This window comes from Poeciliopsis prolifica, unplaced genomic scaffold, assembly GCF_027474105.1.
Source record: "Poeciliopsis prolifica strain line A6 unplaced genomic scaffold, Auburn_PproV2 SCAFFOLD125, whole genome shotgun sequence".
Lineage (NCBI taxonomy): Eukaryota > Metazoa > Chordata > Actinopteri > Cyprinodontiformes > Poeciliidae > Poeciliopsis > Poeciliopsis prolifica.
The window spans coordinates 20,789-39,341 of NW_026562500.1; the positions used below are offsets into that span (position 1 = coordinate 20,789).

Consider the following 18,553-nt stretch of genomic DNA (forward strand, 5'->3'; position numbering starts at 1 on the left):
TTCTGGTTCTGCTTTGCATCCCCAGAACCAGAACCAAGAGAGGAGAAGCAGCTTTCAGCATCTATGCACCAAAACTTTGGAACAAACTTCCAGAAAACTGTAAAACAGCAGAAACCCTGACTTCCTTCAAATCTCAAGTAAAAACCAGCTGATTAGAGTTTGATTTGAAATGTAATATGTAACAATGTATTGTTGATTCCATGATGCATGACTTTGTGTTTATGATGTAAAACACTTTGAGATGCCTTGCTGCTGAAATGAGCTATACAAATAACATTTGATTTGATTTGATTTGATACTGCTTCTAGAAACAAATCGTAAAAAAAGAAAGAAAAAGAGACGTTTTCTGGCAATAGAAGTTGTTTTGATGTCTGGAAAATGAGCTGTTTCAAAAACCTCTGGCATGTAAAGTCACAAATCAGCAGACACTGGAATGCCTACCAACCCTTGTTACCTAGCAACAAAGCTTGGTAACAAGGCATTTGGCCAGCAGCCATTGTACAGCCACTGCTGTACAATGGCTGCTGGAAAAGACGAGTTTTGTTGTTTTCTTACCATCCAGAGACCATTTTCTGCATTCTGCTTGATGGTGCAGGAGGCTCCACTTCTGCTTTTCAAACATGTATGGTTGTGTAATGGCCCATCTGTTTGCAGCCATTTTGATGCATGAGTGTAAACGTTGAGTTTGGGGTTTGGCCAGCAGCAGCTCTTTTGGATATAAAGTGACAGAGACCCTAAAGCTCAACCTGGGCACCGACTCTGCTGGATCCCAGAGAACGTTCCACAGTTTCTCTGCATTTCTTGGTTCTACATCAGAAAACAGCAGGTTTGATGTCATCCTCTATGGCAAGCTGTTTGAACATAAAATCAGTAAGCCTGACTGATGATCTGTAGTTACATTGCAGATAACTAAAAATGCATATGAACTAGACACACTTTGACTATTCAAAATGGTAATTTAAAGATATCTGCATTTGCATTTTGACGAGTCAAAATTCCTTTCAAGATATTTCAAATTATGTCACCGGGTCTGTGTTGACGGGACACGTATCCATAGTTACAATTTAACTATGTATTAATGTAATCATAACTAGTCAAAATTACATTTTTAGATATCTGATTTAAGAATTGCATGCAAGGCCCCTTTGTGCTGTAAAATAGTTGAATGCAGAATTTTAGGTTTCCTGCACAAAACTGTCTGTAAATCCACAATGTAGAAAGAGCTCAGCAATGTGGACAAAGAAAAGGTTGCATCTTGAAAAATCTGACTGAACTTTCAAAATGCTGTCAAAAGTCTGACGTTTTGACAAAATACTAATTCAAGATATCAATAATGACATTTTGACGAGTCAGAATATTAATTTAAGATATCTCAAATCGAAAAGTTGTATAATTAAATGTATCTAATTCATTTTGAGATATATTAAAACTAATTTAAGATATTTTACCATTCAGAATATCTCTAGTTTAGTTTTGCTTCATTATTTGCTTTTAAGAAAATATCCTTTAATCTTCACTCGTCGATTCCACATGTCTGCTCTTTATAAATACATTCACGATATCTTTAATTAGAATTTTTACTAGTCAAAACAAAATTAGAGATATCTTGAATTTACTTTATAACTAGTGATAACTTCATTGTATGGACTTGAAATATGCTTAATAGTCAGTAATTCTTTATAGATATCTTGATGGTAAATCTGACATAATTTCTACTTGTCAGAATCTAATTAGAGACATCTTAATACGTCATGAACATATTTCAGGTATCTGGAATGTAAGGGAGATAAAAGCAAATTTATGTTCAAACAGCCTGCCGTAATCCCAAAGGTTTCCTGCTGAAGTGACCTCTTTCTATCTGAGTGACAAGCTGCTTCTCTCTCGTCTGTTTAGGTTGCTGAACATTTTCCAGCACTTTTCCTCTTCAGTGTAAAACTATGGCAGTGTCCAAACTTCCCCACGTTCAGCCAAAAGAACTCACTGGCCTAAACAATGAACAATTTGTAAATTAAAATCACAAACATTCTAAGGATTTTTTACTTTTAAAATAAGCTCAAATCGGTTTCATATTTGAATTAAAACCGATTTTAAAAATAGGAAATGGATGTGTATATTATTTCAGGTCCAAAACCTTAAATAAATAAAAGAAAAATTTATATTTTTGTTTTTACTCGTTCGTGTTTTTTTTTCTTTTGTTTATTTGTTTTGTTGTTGTTTTCATTTTATTGAATAATTTTCGTCATTTATACTGTCAAAGGTCCTGATGTTGAATAAAGTTTGGCTGAAAGAACAGAAGAAGAAGAAAAAATTGACGCGGCTGCCGCTGATTGGCCCAACGGTGTTTCACGTGGTGCGGAAGTGAAGGGTCCTGATGTGTTTCTGGAGTGCAGGAGGGTTCCGATAAGACTCTGCGGTGTTCGGCTGGATTTCCTGCTGGAGAAAATGGACCCATTAAACAAACTGAAGCAGTTTGACGCTTATCCTAAAACTTTGGAGGATTTCCGGGTGAAGACGTGGGGAGGAGCGACCGGTAGGAGGCTAACCGATGCGAACCGCGGGGCTAACGGCTGCCGCTGGTACCGACAGCAGGGAAACGGTTCTATGGCTCAGAGCATATTCTACTCGTTACAGTTTAATTAGCCTATTGCAGCGTCCTGCCTTTCACAAGGAAACCTAAACGCCTGTACTTTTCTGGGAGTTTATTAAACCCAGTAAAGCGGATGTTTAAATGACAAGAGGTTTAAATGTATTTATTTTCTTTTATTGATGGAGCCTGTAGTTGGTGGAGCTGTTTAATATTGTCAGGTAGAATAAACTAGACCCTCGGTATTCTTATTTTCCAGATCAAATAGATGTTTTTGTCTTTTAGTCAAACTGAGATAAACCCTGTCCGCTGAGACCTGGCCAAGATACCATGGCAACAGAAAAGCAAAAACATTTCAATAAATTGCAAGAAATGAACATGAAACATGTTCATGTTAGCGAATTGCCTTCAGTGACTCAGTTTTCATTCAAATGCGCTAAATGAAGTTCACTGTCAGTTTTTTTTACTAATTCTGCAGCTTCGAGCCAAGAGAGCATAAAACTTCAGTCAATGTTTGTTCTTCCTTTTTCAGATCAAAATGGAGATAAAAAGACATTCAGGGTTGAAAATATGCCTTGAATGCTGCTCATGCAATCACAAAACTGGGATTTCTCAGAATAAACAAACAAACTGCATTAATAAAACGTCCCGTTTTAAATATTGTATTCTAATAATCTCTAAGGATGATGAGAATTTTATTGAAACAAGTTATTCAACAATATTTAGAGAGGACTGTTTTTAAAAAATACAAGGGATAAAAACTGGTTATAATAAATAACCCAATAAGAACAAATGAACAGATATGAGATATAATTTAAAAAATGGAGAAATACAAATCTAAAGATTTTTTACTGATGAAAATGTATGTTATTAATGCATTAAATGATGTATAGAAATGTATTTATTCCAATTTTGTAAAAAAAAACAAAAACAAAAAATGTTTTGGAGAATATTTATTGGAAAATAAAAGGCAACTTTATTTATCACACCTTTCATAAACATGGACATTCAATGTTCTTCACAGGAAAATAAAGCAACAAAGAAAACTACATGAGAAACTAGAAATATCTCCATTCACCCGTCCGTGTTCCTCTGCCGGGGTCGGGTCGCGGGGTCAGCAGCCTCCTGGTCCGGCTCCTCCAGGGGGATCCCCAACATGTCCCTCCAGCGTGTCCTGGGTCTCCCTCTGGTCCTCATCTGGCTCCTCTCCTCTCGACGAGAGGAGCAGCGGCTCGACTCCGAGTCCCTCCGAGCTCCTCGCTCTCGGGGAGGGCCCAGACGGAGAAAACCCATTTCGGCCGCCTGTATCGGCGATCTCGTTCCTTCGGACTCGACCCAAAGCTAATGACTGTAGATGAGGGTGGGAACGTAAATCGGCCGGTAAATCGAGAGCAGTACGGCGCCGCTTCACGGCAGACGCTGCTCCAATCCGCCTGTCGATGTCCCGCTCCCTTCTTCCCTCATTCGTGAACAAGATCCTGAGATACTTGAACTGCTCCACTTGAGGCAGGACATCCTCACCGACCCGGAGAAGCTCTCTACCCTTTTCCGGTTCAGTTCCACGGCCTCGGACTTGGAGGCACCGATCCTCACCCCGGCCGCTTCACACTCGGCTGCGAACCGCTCCAGCGAGAGCTGCGGGTCACGACCTGATGGAGCCAATGGGACCACATCATCCGCAAAACGCAGAGATGGATCCTGAGGCCACCGAGTCGGATCCCCACAACACCTGGGCTGGCCTATAAACTCTGGTTTAGAAATATCTTAAGTAATTTTAAACATCAAATGAAATAAATATTGAAATGGAAGTTTAAAATCCAGAATGATTAACGTGACCTTTGACCTTTCAGGGAAAGCTACAGTAATGTTTCTGGAACTTCTCAGGTTTTCAGACAGATGAAACTTGGTTATCAAATGCAACAGGGTTCAGTGGTTTTGACCAAATTTAAATTTACTACCACAATATGAATGTTTCAAATCTGTAAAATAAAGATGCATTGATTCACATAATGGTTGCTGCCAACACTGTGAAATGTTTCCACCTTGTGTCTCTGCAGTGACCATCATCAGCGGCGTCATCATGTTCGTTCTGTTCGTCTCTGAGCTGCAGTACTACCTGACCAAAGAGGTGAGCTCCTCAATCCGTCCTCTGTCCAGTCCGGTCCGGTCCGGTTCGCTCACTGACCGGACCGATGCTGTCCGTTTTATTGGACGGGAAACTGCAGCATTTCATCAGGAAGTCTGTGAATGGATCAGGATTTGTTTCTGCAGAGATTTGCTGCTTTCATCTGTCATCAGACGATTTACAGATTTTTATCTCATGTTCAATAGAAAACTAAAACAACTAAACTTTTCACCAGAACTTTATAAAAATGAAACATTGGGTCGTTTTCACCAGGGAAGCTGAGTTGAAACCAACTGAAACTGAGTTTCGGGAGCAGCAGCAGTGAACTTTAGCCTCCAGGTGTGTTTCCTGTCGGGCCGGTTGGGTCGGATGAACTCGGGTTTCTTGGAAGGAAATGACTCAGGGTTTAGTTTAGTTGCAGTTCTGGGCTGAAAACATCTGGGAACATAAAGTACCCTGAAAAGTATTTTCCTTCTTAATGGATTTCTGAAGTTGTTGCTGCTTTTGTCCAATTTGAAAATGTCAGATGGTCAAAATAGTTTTGATATGTGTTGATCCACTGATCTGCTTTAGGATTAAATGTGAGCTTGATTTAAGACTTGAACAGCTGGAGCTTTTCCTCCAGGGTTTCCATCAGATCCAGTCGACTCTTTCTGGTTTGGACCTTTTTGTTGGTCGCATGAAGTAAACGAAGCAACACATCTTGTGAAATGTTTAGTTTTTCTCTCTTTTTGTAAGTTTAGGGTCAGACGTCAAGGCTATTGATTTATTTTTATCCATCTTTCATTCCTCTCATCTCTTTATTTCCATCTTTCTTTTTTCTAGGGCTGCAGCTAATAACTATTTTTAGTCATCAGTCTAGTGATTATTTTCACAAGTAATCAGATAAAAAAAATGGAAATACATTAGAATGCACCAAAATATGTAAATAAACAAATTAAAATCTTTTTCAAATATTGTCTAAAAGTTGATATCAGTATTTCTTTTTATCATTTGCAGCAAATTATGCAGATAAAAATTGTTCGACATGAGAAAAGCTCAGGCTGAATGTCAGAGTAGAGCTGATCAGGAGATTATTATTGATTAACTGATTAATAACTGGATGCAAAATGTTCTTCATAGATTTATTTTTTTAAAGCAGGTGAAAAAAAGATTTGTGATTAAAGAAGGTTGTTTTTATCTTGAATGTTTGTTTTTGTTCAACTAGCATTTAATAAATTAGTGACAATCATTTCAGCTCTGCTTTGTCTTCATATTGAAAATAAACTCAAAGCATTTCTATTAAATCCAGCAGAGCGTCGCAGTGAAACCGCTGACCGGACAACAAAGTGAAAGCCATTTTTTCTGCTTCGTTTCTTTTTCTCAGTGTTTGTTGTGTTGCTGTGGACAGTTTGGTGTTGACGCTTCGTGTCGTCCTTCAGGTCCACCCGGAGCTCTACGTCGACACGTCGCGAGGAGACAAACTCAAGATCAACATTGACGTCATTTTCCCTCACATGCCCTGCGCCTGTAAGTGCTGCCGTTCCTCTGCTGTCTGCGGCTGATGGCGGCCGCCGCTCACCACCGTGTTTGTCAGATCTCAGTATCGACGCCATGGACGTGGCCGGAGAGCAGCAGCTGGACGTCGAACACAACCTGTTCAAGCAGCGGCTGGATAAAGAGCTGAAACCCGTCAACACCGAGGCAGAAAACACGGTACTTCATTCCAAACACAAACCAGTTTGGGTCATTTGCTGGACAAACTGGAGAATCTGGAAACAACGTCTCGAGTCGGCAACCTCAAGTGATGGCGCCTAAATGGTTGGCAATCAGAATTGTAATAATTAATCATTGTAATCAATCATTTTCTGTTAATAAAATTGAAATTCTTTATTTTAATCGGGCACCAACTCTGTCTTTGTGAAGGAATGAATTTGGCAAAAGAAACATTTCACACAACAAGAAATGATAACTTCTGTCTTTTAACCATTTTCAAGTAATATATTGATGATTTCATAATGATGCAAGTTCATCGTTTCAAAGATCAGTAAACTTTACTTTTGTAAAGAACACTTAACATGTAACTGGAAGAATTTTTAAAAAGTCCAAAATGACCAAAAACAATAAATAAAATAAAAACTACACACAATCAAAACTTTGAAAGAAATCAAGTCAATTATCAGTTAATCATCCGAATGGAAATGATGAAGTTAGCTGTGCAAAGCTAACGTTTTAGCTAACGGGTTTAAAGTCAGGTGATCGCACAGCAAAAACAAAATCCTGTCAAGTATTTTTGGTTTAGTTTCCACTCTAAATATCTCATTACACTTGAAATAAAACCAAACTAACTCACAAGTAACTTCAGGAAGATAAAGGAGCTCAGTGGAAGAAAATAATTCCTTCAAAAACTTGTTCCACCGCTGGAGTATTTTATTCATAACATGACATTTTCCCAGGCAAAACTGAAACAAATCTACGAGTGGCACGGGAACTTTTCAACAATATAACAAAATTATTACTGAAAATAAGCTGCTAGGTCTGCTGAAACATCACTTGTGAGTTATTTGTCTTATTTCAGTCGGCATGAAAGCTAACATTGTTTTATAGTCACAGATGGTTCTGTGTTGTGCAGAACTGGGCCAGGCTGAAGACGGGGAAGCGTTCGACCCGAGCACTCTGGACCCGAATCGATGCGAGAGCTGTTACGGTGCCGAGACCGAAGACCTGAAGTAAGAAACGCCGCTCGCTCGGCCGCTGGCCGGCCGCTCGGGATTACTGCTGCTAATTGTGTTTGTGCAGGTGCTGCAACACCTGTGACGACGTGCGAGAGGCGTACCGGCGACGCGGCTGGGCCTTTAAGAGCGCCGACACCATCGAGCAGTGCAAACGCGAAGGCTTCACGCAGAAGATGATGGAGCAGAAGAACGAGGGCTGCCAGGTTTACGGCTTCCTTGAGGTCAATAAGGTCAGACCTTCACGCCTTTCCAGTGGCGGGCAGTTACTGTAATCTGATTACTTGATCTTCAAGTAAGAAATTACAATTGCAAAAAAGTAATGAGATTACCTTTACTTCCACCCAAGCAAACGTTACAAAACCCAGATTTTATTAGCCTCTCATCACATATTATGTGTGTAGAACAGCGACAGGTAAACTGGAGCGCAGTAATAAACATCCTCGTCGCCACAGTGTCCATGTCACAAGAAAGGGTTTAAATTGATGAAACTATCCGATGGGATATGCGTACAGGAAGTGATGTCGATCTGTTCTGGCAGAGGCAGACGGCGATTTCATTCAGCGTTTCTGCTGCCGACTGGCATGACAGCTGCAAAATTGAGAAGTAGGATTGTTTTCATTTCCTGGTTTACAGCAAATCAACGCAAATGTCATTTGCCAAATGTTGCAAGCTAGCATGGCTGCAACAAACAGGAAGTAACGGTTGCTTGCTAGCATGGCGGAGGGACGGCTCTCCCCTCTGAGCCGAAGGTTTGGAGTTTGGAATGTTTCAGTTTGGTCACTCTGGGAAGGATGGGAAAGTTTTGCTACATCTGAATTTTTCTTTCTTTTCTACATCGAGTCTTTTCAGAAAATGCCAAAAACCGCCTCAAACTTTTTAACAGAATTGAGACTTTGTATCAGATTTTGTGGTTTCCATCAATCGTCTCTGAAGCAATGCTACAAAATGTGCGTAAAAAATGTTGATGGAAACAAATTCCAGCTGTGTGTCTACCAGCTGTGGTTTCTCATCATGCTCGTCGGCACGCTGAGCTCTGCCCACCTACAGATGGCGCTGCCGCTGCTATCTTTGCTTCATAACAGAAAGTCTTGGATTTCAAACTAAAAGCTTCTAGAAACGCTGATCAGCTTTAAAAAGTAGTAAAATAAAAACTTTATTTTGATTGTTGAAAGTGCCAGTAATTGTTCCACTGATGATTTAAGGCTTTTAAGCATAATCAGCATCAACATGTCTTGAGTCTACATATATTTTCTATTCATGGTTGTTGTTATTTTTCTCATTTAGAGCAGTAAATTTGATCCTGAGTCGTTTCACATTTTGTTTCAGGTGGCAGGAAATTTCCACTTTGCTCCAGGAAAGAGTTTCCAGCAGTCACATGTTCACGGTGAGAACGTTTCCTCTGAGCAAAGCCTTTAAACGCCCTTTGTTTTGTTTTACTCCCAGTTATAGATGCATATAAAAGTCATTGAGTTCAACAGTTTAATTCAGCTGGAATCTAATTTCTGTTCCTCAAAGCAAAATGAAGAAAATATAAACCATATAAGAAGTTTATTTATTCCCTCCATCAGAATAAAGGGCGTTTGATTTCAAAGCTCCGACTGCTTCTCATGTTCATCCATCTGTCGTCTTCATTCCACCCTAACAACCACGCACCCCCTGCTGGTGGTGGCGAGTCTACATGTCACATGAACGTCTCCTTCTCCACTCAGCTCCTGCAGACTAGCGGCAGCAGCAATACCAAACGTCTGCTGAGCTCATCATACGAACTAGTGCCAGTCATTTCAAAGTCCTGCTGATCATTTGATTCTAATGTTTAAATATTAATCTGTAAATTTTACATCATAGCATAACTTTAGATGAAGCTCTGCTGCTTCATTCTCCTAATATTACGATTTTATTCTCATTATTTTGACTTTATTGCCGTACGATTGTATTCTTGTAATGGTATGAATTTATTTTCACAATTAAAAATAAAAATTGTACCCTGGCTCTAATATTCATAGAGCTAACCTGAATTTAAATCAAGATGGCTGCCCTGGGCGATAACATCACGCTGATCTATGGAAACCCAGAGAGAAAAAAAGTCCAAAACAAAAATGTAATATTTAAAACTGATTTATTAAGCTATGAAATATTTTAAACTGTTTGGCTGAAAGATGCATAAAACCTTCTAATCATTGCGAAAACACAAAATGTTGTATTTTTGGACTGGTATCTACAGCAAATATCTTATTTCAATGTCAAATTTATTTATATAGAACTTTTAAAAACAAGTTGAAAACTGCACAAAAATGCTGTACAAAATGATTTCAGGTATAATTAAATATTTTCACCATACTGTGGTGTTGTTCCCTTGTAATACATGTTTGAATGATTTTGACCAGCTGTGAATTTTTGACTAAACTTTTAGTTTAAACTGATCCAGAATCACCTGAGTGTTTAACTCACTGACTGACCCATCCAGGCCACCGTAGTTCTGTCCATCCAGTTAAACTCAGCAGCTCTGCTACTTCGTCCCTCTGGGATTAATGAAGTATATCCATTCATCATCCATTCACTCACTCACTCATTCATTCACCGTTTTCTTCTCAACAGAAAGCAGTGGAAGAATCTGTTTTAGTCGATTCTTCCTCTGGCATCACATCAGGACAGGAAATTAAAACGAACCCAAATGTTCAATCATCCACAATGGATGATTTAACTGGGATTGAATGGTTGGGCTGTAAAGGTTTTAGTTTCCTGTGCTGAAAGCAAAGATTCATTTCTCTCATCTCATCGATATTTAAAGTGTCGGCAGCAGAAACGAGAGATGAGAATCAACCAGAACCTCGTTAAGACCCAAACACATCCTGTCCTGCAAAGATGTCTGCTGTGGGTCGGGCTGCACACTAGTTCTAGTTTAGCCCAAAACTAACATTTATTTAACCTTCTATTCTTCAGAATTCACAGCTTATCGGTCGCTTTTGCTCAGTTTGGTTTTGGTTTCAACCTGATTTGAGGTAAATTGTCTGAAAACTCTTATTTTGGAAAGTGTTGTGCAGCCCCACCTTCAGTTGTCAGGTTTCATGTCTGTTGCACTGTCCCAGTGACTCTTCTCTCTTCTTTCTGCAGTGCACGCTGTGGAAAGTAAGTCCATCTTCCTTTATGCATGCAGCGTGTTCAGGAAAACCTTTCCCTGTTTCTGCTTTAAACACACTCAATCAATTCAATGTAAAAATAATCTCAGTTTTAATTAGAAAGTGTGTGATTATCAGACCCATTTAGACTTGCAACCATTTTCTGAATGTGATGCGATTAAATTTTGACTTGATAATTAATAAACGCTGCAGCTCTTAACCACGAGTCTGACGTTTCCTCACTGAGAAGTAACTGAATTGTCAGATATAAATTCATATCAAACATTAGAAACCTGAATGGTTTTGAGAAACTCCGATTCAGACCACAAAGTGAATGAATTCATGTTCATAATTCACTAAATCATTCTGAACTAGATTCAGTCCCAAAATGAACAAGTTCTTCTATTCACTGTGTTTTCAGTTTTTCTTGTTCCCTTCCTTAACTTTCAGAATGAGGGCAAAGCTACGATGTGAACCTGATGGAGGAAGATTTTAAACATGTCAGCAGCAGAACTGCAAAGCTGGCGTTGTTTAATAAAACCCTGACGGTTCAAATCCCGCTGGCATCAGTTACGAGCGTCCGGACGCCTCGCGCCCTCTGCCTTGTTTTTCAAAACTTTTTAATCGATTGGTTTTGGATCCCGGAAGGAAAATAGAAAAAGCTGCAACGAAATAAAAAACGAAGGGATCAAAGTTGCTCAGTTCTGCTTTTCGGCTGATCTGAAAGCCAAGAAGATTCTTTCGGACCCGATGCGTTTACAGACCAGAGAAAGTTGGAGATTTCAGGTTGAATGCAACAATTCAGAAGTAAAATATTTACATAAAAAACTGGTGAACTGGTGGCATTCTGGTGGTTTCAGTGTCATTTCAAACGGGTTGGTGTGTCAGTCTGTACTTTTACTTTGTGAAGGCCATGATGCTTACTTATTTCAGGTATAATTAAATATTTTCACCATATTCACCACATTCGACAGTGTGGTAACCACATTGTCGAAAGGCGACTGGTGTTTTTTCTCCCTCACTTCAGCTGCTTCTTATCCTGAATGTTTCTGATTTGGTCATTTAGTCTTTTATTAATATGCAACTGAATGGTTTTGGATTATTTTCAATAACAAGTTTGTTTTTGTTTGCAGTTCATGACCTGCAGAGTTTTGGTTTAGACAACGTAAGTTTTCACATTTCTGTGGATATTTCAATTCAAAATGTTTCATTTACTCATAACAGAGGCCTAAAGATGTCAGTTGAATTATGACGCCTCTTCTTCTTCTGTGGTTCTGCAGATCAACATGACCCACCTGATAAAGCACCTGTCGTTTGGTAAAGATTACCCCGGCATCGTGAATCCGTTGGATGGAACCGACGTCTCGGCGCCGCAAGGTATCGTCCCGCTTCCTCTGCTGCCAAATTGCTGCTTTTAAAAGCTTCTGATCCTTTCGAAACTTTAATCCATTTATTGAACCAAATTAAAGCGTTAAATTTCACATTAATGGCGCGAAACATGGAGGACAAAAACGGGACTGTCATGTGACGAACCAGAACCTTTATTGATAACAAGACTGCGGGTTTGGAGCAAGTGGTTATCTGAGTCCCAAGGCTGTACAGTCTGAGGAAGGAAGAGGAGGCAGCGGTCTTCCTCAACAACGGATTCCCATCCCGATGGCCATGAAGGTGCCAAACGTTCCGCCGCTTTGCATCATGGTCTTCCCAACGCCGCCCATCAGTTCCCGGCCCCGCATCCCGATCCTGCAAACAGAAACTGTTTTGAGCTCCGATTTCACCAACAGCTAAAATGTTAGCGCAGCCACCCTGCAAGGCAAAACCTCAGGATTATTCCCAGACAAAGGTTCAGTTAGTCAGAACGTTATAGGATGAAGCTTTAAAAACTTTCTAGTGTTTAAACAGTTTAATTTGGCAAAGTTTCACCCTTATAAAATATCTAAATAATAATAAACCATGTTGGGTTTTTCCCCCTCCCAGGGTGCAGTAATCATAAAAAGCAAAAATATGTTGCGTTTAAAGCTGAACCTGCACCAGCTGAGAGAGAAGTGAAGTTTAACTGGAACATTTCCTTTTTCCAGCTGAATTGAATCATTTTCAGTTTGGGTTTATTGGTCCAAACTGACCTGAGACAGGAGAAAGTCCCAAACATGGCGCCTGCAGCCATTCCCACGGCGAAGCCCATCATGAAGCCCATCTTGACCCGGTCGAAGCAGCTGGGCTGGGTCTGGCCATACGGACCGACAGCGACTGGCATCTACAACGCAAACTACAGCTGTCATTTTAATCTGAGGTTGACTGAGATTAAAATCTGCTGCATAGAAAGAAGGAAACCTAACAGATGAGCACACTGACTGAAAATTAGGCTCTTTCTAAATGTTGGTTTATTTTGTCTTCATGTTTAATCTTCAAAGCCAAAACCTTTGACCAGTTAGGGTAACGGATACACTGGCACTTTTTACAGCACCAATAACAAAAAGGTTTGAATTATAGATGCACCAAGTGTTTCTTTTTAGTTCTCACTGAGGAGGATGAAAAGGTCAAGATGCTTTGACCAAGTTTAAAGTCCAATATTTATCCAGTGAGGCTCATTTTCTGATCCATGGAGGTCCTTGAACTTTCCTTCAGGTTGAACTGAATCGGTTGTTTCTCAGCCAGTGACGTGCGCTCATATATGATGAAATCATTTAGATTGCCACCCTGTGGTTTGTACTGTTAACTATTTATTTTTTATTTAGCTTAACCAACTTTGATTACCATATTTTCCAGACTATAAGTCACACCAGCCATAAAATGCATAATAAAGAAGAAAAATACATATATAAGGAAATATGAGGGTAATTTATTTTATAAAATCCAACACCAAGAACAGACATGTCATCTTGAAAGGCAATAAAAATAGAATAGAGGCATCAACAGGCTGAATAATTGTACAGTGTGCAAACAATACATGACAAACAACGACCTGAGAACGTGCCTGGTATGTTAACATAATATATTAAGAGTTATTCAGATAACTACAGCATAAATAACATGCTAACAAGTTTACCAAACCATCCATGTCTCTTCAAATCACTAAATGCAATGAAATCTTCATCCTCGGTGTCACTTGTAAACAACTCTGTTAACTCTGAAGGTAGAATAACAGGCCTAGAGCGCCCTCTTGCGGTTTAGTGTGAAAATAACATGTGATATAATATAATAATGTGTTCATTTCCACACATAAGTTGCTCCAGAATATAAGTCGCACCCCCGGCCAAACTGAAAAAAACTGTGACTTATAGTGCAGAAAATACAGTATTTTTTTCTTCAAAATTGCTGAATTTTCTCATTTTTCCATTCAAATGCTCAGAAACCCAGCAGGTGAAGGTGCAGTGACCCAAGCCTCACCTGGATTGATCAACCTCATTAACTGCACTGGCTGCCATTTAATGGGAGCAGCTCCTCCTGTCTGTATGCTGCCAATAAAATGGCTAAAAAAACATTTAATATAGTAACTGATTTTCCATCATTAGCTCATGTATATAACGTCCAGTGTTTTATGTCACCAACTGTGTGTGTAACGCGTTTTGTGCTGAGCAGCGATCAGAAACCAGGGAACAGACTGGAGGTGAGGCAGGCAGTTCTCTGGCCTCATGGCAGGGGGCGCTCATGATCCCAGACACTGAGACATGTGGAGACACTGCAGAGCAAGAGACAGCTACCCAGGGAGCTAGCCACACAGTAAAGTGCAGTGAAATATTTATAGTTTTCTCCTATTACCACATCAATGACTTATTAATAATCGCAAAATAAACATTGAGCCTAAATGTTCACTGCAACAGACTGAATGTTCTGCTGTATGTGTGGGAAATATTGCAGTCATTTTTAGGGACGTTGTCAGTGAGAAAGAAATAGTTTGAGTTGTACTTTAATGGTTTTTTCCTCTGCTGTGGAGCGCAGCACAAAATGAATAACCTGAATTTCCAAGTTTGACGGAGTTAACAGAGTTATTCTACAGCGGCAGCGCAGCTATGAAATGGTATTGTGTTTTTGCCCTCCAACTTGTCCACATGTGGGAAATTTCTTTATGTAAATAAACATAGTCAACATTTGTATATCTGATTGATTAAGTCTGTGCCTTAGCAAGCCACTGTTCTCTGCAGTAAAACCTCTTTCCTCACAGTTTAATCATTGACGCTGCACTTAAAACAGTACTGAAGACAAAACAAACCAACACAGAACATGTTGGGCTGATTTCCGTCTGCTATAATTAATCACTTTCAATTACTGTTAAAATACTGTGAAATTATTACCTTCCATTGTAAGTAACAAACGATGAGGCACTGAATGAAATGTCAGCTTCCAAATTTTAGACTAAACAGTACAAAACAACATATAAAAAAAAATCCTTTCAAGCATTTTATGGCAGTAATTAAAAAGGTTTTGACTTTGACTCAAATTTAAATCGAGGGCTAGAAATTGGACCTTAATTCTGTTCCAACCTTTAATGGACAGGCTTCACAATCTGCATCATTTAGTTAAATGATTGTTGTTCCAATTAAACCCTCCTGAAATTACTGTAGCTTTCAATATGAAGGCCTGTCATGATAAATGATGCTGAACGATAAATTGTCCCAGAAACTGAGATAAACAACATTGTTTTGAAACCATTTTAAGTGAATAATGCAATTATTCTTAGAAACAAACCGCTAATGTTCAAATTAATACTTCTAATGGTAGCAAATGATCCTGATATTCTCGTCTGAGAACCAGTAAAGTGTTTTTATTAAGCCGGTTTCTGTTTCTACTCCAACAAATGATGCAACTTTTGACTTTAACCAGAGGCTTATTTTCACTGTTAGCACCTAATGCTAACGCATTAGCATCTGTGGCCTCCATAGATAACAGCGTTTACATTCAAACCGACTGTTTTTACCAACAAACCCCGGAAAACGGGGCCGTCGGCCATCTTACCTTCAGTTACTCTGCGGTGATAAATTCGCTGCTTTGCTTTTCTGCTTACAATTGCTCTTGCTGTTGAGTGTAGGTGCGATTAAATGTCTTTCTAGCAGACTTCCATAACCGGAAACAGGAAAGGGGAGAAAAACTAAGGCGGAAGAGACAGCGCCCCCCGCGGCTCAGTTTAGGATCGTTCTCTTCTATCATTTCTGTTCGTGTTCAAGATGAATCCATTGAATAACTGGATTGTCATCCACGGACTTTGGTTTTAGCCTTAATGACACATAACAGGTAAAAGTTCATCTATATTTAGTTATATCAAAAATGTAAGAATTTTAAAACATTTAAAAGTGTTCCTTTATTTTCCTTTTGAATCTAATGGCACTGTGAAATAAAATGAAGCATAAAAGTATCCAGTGGAGGAATTGTCTTATTTACACCAAAAAATGTATGAAGTAAGACGACATTATTTGCTGACACTTCTCTCTGATTGTCTATGTTTTTTGATTTTCCACTTGTCTTCTGAAGTGATTCAGAACAAAGGGTAATGCAGAAGTAAGCTGCCAGTTTCTGAACTGACCTCTGACCTCTAAAGTTTCTCTAACTTTTGTTGAACATTGGGATGGGAATCCAGCCGGTCAGAAGCAGATTACTGGACTGTTTTGGGTTTTTCGGCCTTAAAATCTGTTGATAGTCAAGTTTAATTTGCCGACCGTTTATCTCCACAGCATCGATGATGTACCAGTATTTTGTGAAAATTGTTCCAACCATCTATGTAAAAACAGACGGAGAGGTGAGTTAAACACCTTTGTGTTTATTGTATTTTCTGTTGGACTCTTTTCCACACGTTTTCTGTGAATTTGTTTTTACCTCCAGGTGGTCAAAACGAATCAGTTTTCCGTCACCAGGCACGAGAAAGTCGCCAACGGTTTAATAGGAGATCAGGGTCTGCCGGGCGTCTTTGTTCTCTACGAACTTTCACCCATGATGGTCAAATTCACAGAAAAACACAGGTGAGGTCATGGCAGACGGCCAGTTTCTGAAAACCAGAACGGGTCGACTGCTGAAATGTTCTTCCTCTTTGTCACAGAAATGATTTTTAAAAATGTTTTAACACTTTGAAACCATCCGTTTCAAAAATAATAATAACAATCCATTTTTTTAGCTCAATTGTTAGATGAAACTCAGACTTGCTGTAAATAACAAATCCTTCCAGTTTAAATGTCAACTGTTTTGTCAGGTCGCTGACTCACTTCCTGACGGGCGTGTGCGCCATCATAGGCGGCGTGTTCACAGGTCAGTCTCTAATCGTTCTGATGCTAACTGAGCAGCAGAGAAGCTCACCGCATTCTCCCGACTCTTCCAGTGGCCGGTCTCATCGACTCGCTCATCTACCACTCGGCGCGTGCCATCCAGAAGAAGATAGAGCTGGGCAAGGCGTCCTAACGACGGCGCCCCCAGTGGCCGCACAGACCGAGACGCTGAGCACCCAGAGGACAGAAACGGGCGGCGAGGCGGGGGGAGAAACTTGCCTCTTCTCCATGAACTAGACCTGAAACAAACCAAGAGAGAAATCCAGAGCGGTGGAGCTGTTTGGATTTCCTATCTGCCGTTTGGAGACGGACGGGGCGCGGGGGCGGAGCAACGGGAGGACGCCGCCACCAGGAGCAAGAAGCCGCTCCATCGCTACGCTCAGCGTTTGGTAGGAGAGCAAGGAGCAGCAGAGACCTTAGTTTACCCCGACGGACATTTTTAAGCTCAGATAATTTATTCCATCTTCTCTGACTCGCATCGTTCAGACTGTGGCGTGAATCCTTCCAACCCAACACAGCCGCTCAGTGTTCAGAGGAAACCCAGCAGAGGTCCTCCTGCAGCACCGCAAGGTATTAACAAGGAGTAGAAGAAGAAGAAACGGCTCATTAAACTACAAAAACAGCTGCTGGTTGTCACTCCTTACCGCACTGCAAAACCATAAAATTAACCAAGTATTTCTGGTCTACAGTCAAGTGCAAATTTCTTCACTTGAAATTAGAACAAATGAACTTACAAGTAACTTTTGAGCAAGGTAAAGGAGCTTGTTTTAAGTAAATAAGTACTATTAATTTAAACACATCAGTATTAAGGGTATTTTCGAGTGGAACTAGGAAATATCTTTCTGATTATTCCACTTGAAATAAAACATTTATGTTATAAATAAAATAATCTGCCAGGAGATCTCGGACTTTTTATCAAAATTTAGGAATTATTGACTTCAAACCAGCTGGTATTTCTTGCTTAAAAGTTAGTTTTATCTTATTTCAAGTGAACTAGAAACTAAACGAAAGGTTCTGCAGCTTCCTGGGGTTAGACGCCGGGTCAGATCTGGTGCCGTCTATACTGGGAGATTCTGATCCTTTGGACCAGCCGATCATTACATCTGGTTTCATATGATGTTTCGGAAGGTTGATAGTTAGAACCTGGATCAGAACTTCGAGCCTGGGTTCAGTCCAGTTGTGACGTTTTTATAAAAGCAGGAATGTGCACTGAATCGTGGCTTCGTTCTGTATTTCCTGTTGATGTGTTAGAACTGGACCGGTTCCGGTCCAGTATTCCCTCTGTTGCTGTCCCTGTCCTCTCAGATCCAGACGATGATTCAGTTGTCGATGGTTTGCTGCTGCACGTTTCAACCTTTAGATCAGGGCTGTGTGTGTGAGAGAGACGTATTTATATTTCGAATGTCCACAAAATGTTTTTAAAGTGACAAAATAAATGTTGAATTAAAGCAGCTTCTGCTTCACCTAATGCTTACATAGACTTTTAGTCTGTTTTCCTCCAGTCGACCCGGTTCTACTGGAACCAGAACATCTGCTCCACCTCCAGCTGCTGTGGTTCTGACCCAAACCAGCCTGTTCCCCTCCTGGCCTGTGGGGGCGCTGCACCAACAACCACTGCAGGAAACGACACTAAAACCTCTGAAGACACTGAAAGCAACTTCCTGTTTCACCAGATGAAACAAGATGGAGGCGTCAGAGTTTAGTGATTTCTCTTTAGTCTTTGGCTGAAGACCAGGAGCCATTTCTGCTGCTAGCGCTAGGCT

At 40.1% G+C, this 18,553-nt stretch overlaps 2 protein-coding genes across 3 annotated transcripts; one reads left to right on the forward strand and one right to left on the reverse strand.

Annotated features, from left to right (window-relative positions):
• Positions 1–2,353: 2,353 nt before the first annotated feature.
• On the forward strand, positions 2,354–18,264 carry LOC129355155 (endoplasmic reticulum-Golgi intermediate compartment protein 3). Of its 2 annotated transcripts, XM_055024701.1 has the most exons (14): positions 2,354–2,530; positions 4,642–4,712; positions 6,131–6,218; positions 6,286–6,404; positions 7,302–7,417; positions 7,488–7,653; positions 8,750–8,807; positions 10,535–10,549; positions 11,673–11,704; positions 11,820–11,916; positions 16,206–16,270; positions 16,354–16,490; positions 16,718–16,773; positions 16,844–18,264. In XM_055024701.1, exons 1-14 carry the CDS (start codon positions 2,443–2,445, stop codon positions 16,921–16,923), a joined length of 1,188 nt encoding a protein of 395 aa, XP_054880676.1. In that variant the 5' UTR covers positions 2,354–2,442; the 3' UTR covers positions 16,924–18,264. The 2 variants fall into 2 exon arrangements, with proteins under 2 accessions (XP_054880676.1, XP_054880677.1); XM_055024702.1 differs by lacking the exon at positions 10,535–10,549.
• LOC129355154 (reactive oxygen species modulator 1) lies at positions 12,065–15,627 on the reverse strand. The gene is made up of 3 exons (XM_055024699.1): positions 15,493–15,627; positions 12,663–12,793; positions 12,065–12,282 (listed from the first exon to the last, which is right to left on the reverse strand). The coding sequence occupies exons 2-3, from the start codon at positions 12,791–12,793 to the stop codon at positions 12,174–12,176; spliced, it is 240 nt and encodes a 79-aa protein (XP_054880674.1). The 5' UTR covers positions 15,493–15,627; the 3' UTR covers positions 12,065–12,173.
• Positions 18,265–18,553: the final 289 nt, after the last annotated feature.